This window comes from Macrobrachium rosenbergii, chromosome 3 (genome assembly GCF_040412425.1).
Source record: "Macrobrachium rosenbergii isolate ZJJX-2024 chromosome 3, ASM4041242v1, whole genome shotgun sequence".
Taxonomy (NCBI): Eukaryota; Metazoa; Arthropoda; class Malacostraca; order Decapoda; family Palaemonidae; genus Macrobrachium; species Macrobrachium rosenbergii.
The window spans coordinates 54,351,762-54,354,018 of NC_089743.1; the positions used below are offsets into that span (position 1 = coordinate 54,351,762).

Consider the following 2,257-nt stretch of genomic DNA (forward strand, 5'->3'; position numbering starts at 1 on the left):
ATTATGAATTCTATTTTTCTACTTCTTCAGCAACTGTGTGGATACTGCCGATTATTATATTTATCATGTTATGTGTCTAGATTGTGTGTATTGTCTTTGTATATTCCATATATGTGGCCCTGAGCTGCAATAAAGGATATTGTTTCCCAACTTTGGGAGGCACGTTGTTAGAAACCTTGGAAAAAAAGGTACTGAATACTGTGGTTAGGAGCCGTCTGTTACAGTATACAGTATATTAAAATTAATGTAAGGCAACAGAAAGCTGGGGGATAGGTAAAATGTCAAGGAAACCTTTTCATTTTCAATAAACAGATGACCTGGTCATGTAGGTCAACCTCAGTTATTCCTCGGGTGATTAGAAACAACGCTACTGAAATATTTTGGCATAAATGATGCTTTTACTTTGTTTTCATTTATAAGCTATTTTACACATTTGTCTTATTTTATTTTATTTTATTTTATTTTCTTATTTTCTTTTTTGTCCAGATCTTAATCAAACAATTATTTCACATCCATTCAAAATTACCTAATGAACAACGTAACTTCATTTCTGCGCTATCTGTTCCCTTAGGGAAATTTTATTTTTGGTTTTACTTCTCAAAATTGGCTAAATGTTACACAGACAACTTAATTATTCTCTCACATGATTTTTCATCTTAAGGTTGTGCTGTATTGCGTTTTGTAATACATAACACTCTTTTTATAAATGAGTACTCCGTTGATTACTAAGTAGCGAACATTATCTCCATATGAAAATACAGAAAAAGAGAAACAGAAATTCAGATCAGATTCAGAGGAACTGGGAGAAGAGAGTAAGGCAGTCTCTTAGATCAAGGAGAGAAAGTTTTATGAACAAAGATCCAAGAATGATGATGATGATGATAATGAGAAGAAGAAGAAGAAGAAGAAGAAGAAGAAGAAGAAGAAGAAGAAGAAGAAGAAGAAGAAGAGACAAATATTTGAGTGGATTCTAGCAAAAGGCAGTCAAAAATATGAAACGTTCACAAATGGGTGATTGCATGTGCGCAAAAATATACCTAAATAAATATGGGATGAACGAGCTTGATTGAGAATAATGTTATCAATAAACAAAAGTTTATAGGGAAATAGGCAAATTTTTAGCTTTTATTTAGAAGTGTGGTAAATACATGATAAATAAGAAAATAATTATAACTCATTCGTAGGATTTTGGGAGAATCCATTGCAGCAAAATAATCGTAACAAGATACATTAAGCGTATCCTACTTTTGGTGCAGGTTGGTATCCCTGAGAAGGCTGATACTTGGGATACTGAGCCTCGCCCTGGTAGCTGACTTGAGCCAAGTAACCGGAGTCGCCCTTGACGACGTAATCAACCTTCTGGAGTCGACCGTCGGGGAGCTGCACGTAGTAGCTGCCTTGGGTGTCGTATCCGTTGCGACCTTCCTTGTGTCCGAAGTCGTTGCCAGAGTAGTCGTCCTTCACGGCGTAGTTGAAGTTGTACTGAGCTGGGCCCTGGAAATTATAGGGAAAATCATTGTAAATTTTATCATTCAGAAACAAATCTTCTGCCTTGAACAGTTCTCAAGTCAGCCTTCCTTGATAACAAGAAAAGTAAGATAAAACCGGAATCTTTCCATTTTAATAACATCACAAGATAAAACACTTAAACTTACTGCTGGAGCTGGAGCATTATAAGGAGCAGGAGCATGGTAGGATGGAGCAGGAGCGCGATAGGAAGGGACAAAGTCGGCTGAGGCAACGGCCATGACGGCCAAGAGAACAATTATCTGTGAGTAAACAAAATCATTAAGATTTTAAGGGAAATTGCAGTAATTAGTTTTGTGGTTTAATAAGTCATAGAAATAACCCTTAGAATTAAGTTCACTGCTTTCCACGCTTAAATGATATGGAATTATTATTACTAATATACATACACACATATGTATATAATGTATATATACAAATATATACATTATATATATGTGTGTGTGTGTGTGTGTGCGTGTGTGCGTCTGTGTTGTCTAGCAAATTTTCCATTTAATTTCTCTGCTTGTTTTATAGGATAGCCCCACCGGAAAACCCAGTGGATCAATTTTCTAGCGCCAAGAACCCAGGAGGATTAACTTTTGCGTAACAACTGACCCATCTTAAATCTCAAACGGTAACGAGCAATTCCCTAATTATATCAAGTACTGACAAATTTTATTATCACAGTACTTTTGCTCTGACGTATCATTTTCAACGGAAACTTCAATATAATCATTTCTATACTGTT

The 2,257-nt window shown here is 35.7% G+C and overlaps 1 protein-coding gene across 1 annotated transcript; it reads right to left on the bottom strand.

Annotated features, from left to right (window-relative positions):
• Positions 1 to 1,052: 1,052 nt before the first annotated feature.
• Positions 1,053 to 1,818, bottom strand: LOC136855688 (pro-resilin-like). The gene is made up of 2 exons (XM_067133001.1): positions 1,656 to 1,818; positions 1,053 to 1,494 (listed from the first exon to the last, which is right to left on the bottom strand). The coding sequence occupies exons 1-2, from the start codon at positions 1,746 to 1,748 to the stop codon at positions 1,231 to 1,233; spliced, it is 357 nt and encodes a 118-aa protein (XP_066989102.1). The 5' UTR covers positions 1,749 to 1,818; the 3' UTR covers positions 1,053 to 1,230.
• Between the last annotated feature and the right edge of the window lie 439 nt (positions 1,819 to 2,257).

Excerpts from the sequence above, each read along its gene's own strand:
- LOC136855688 (XM_067133001.1), bottom strand. The coding sequence starts at position 1,748 with ATGGCCGTTGCCTCAGCCGACTTTGTCCCTTCCTATCGCGCTCCTGCT. Across the intron at positions 1,495-1,655 it reads ATAATGCTCCAGCTCCAGCA|GGCCCAGCTCAGTACAACTT; the intron begins GTAAGTTTAAGT and ends TATAATTTCCAG.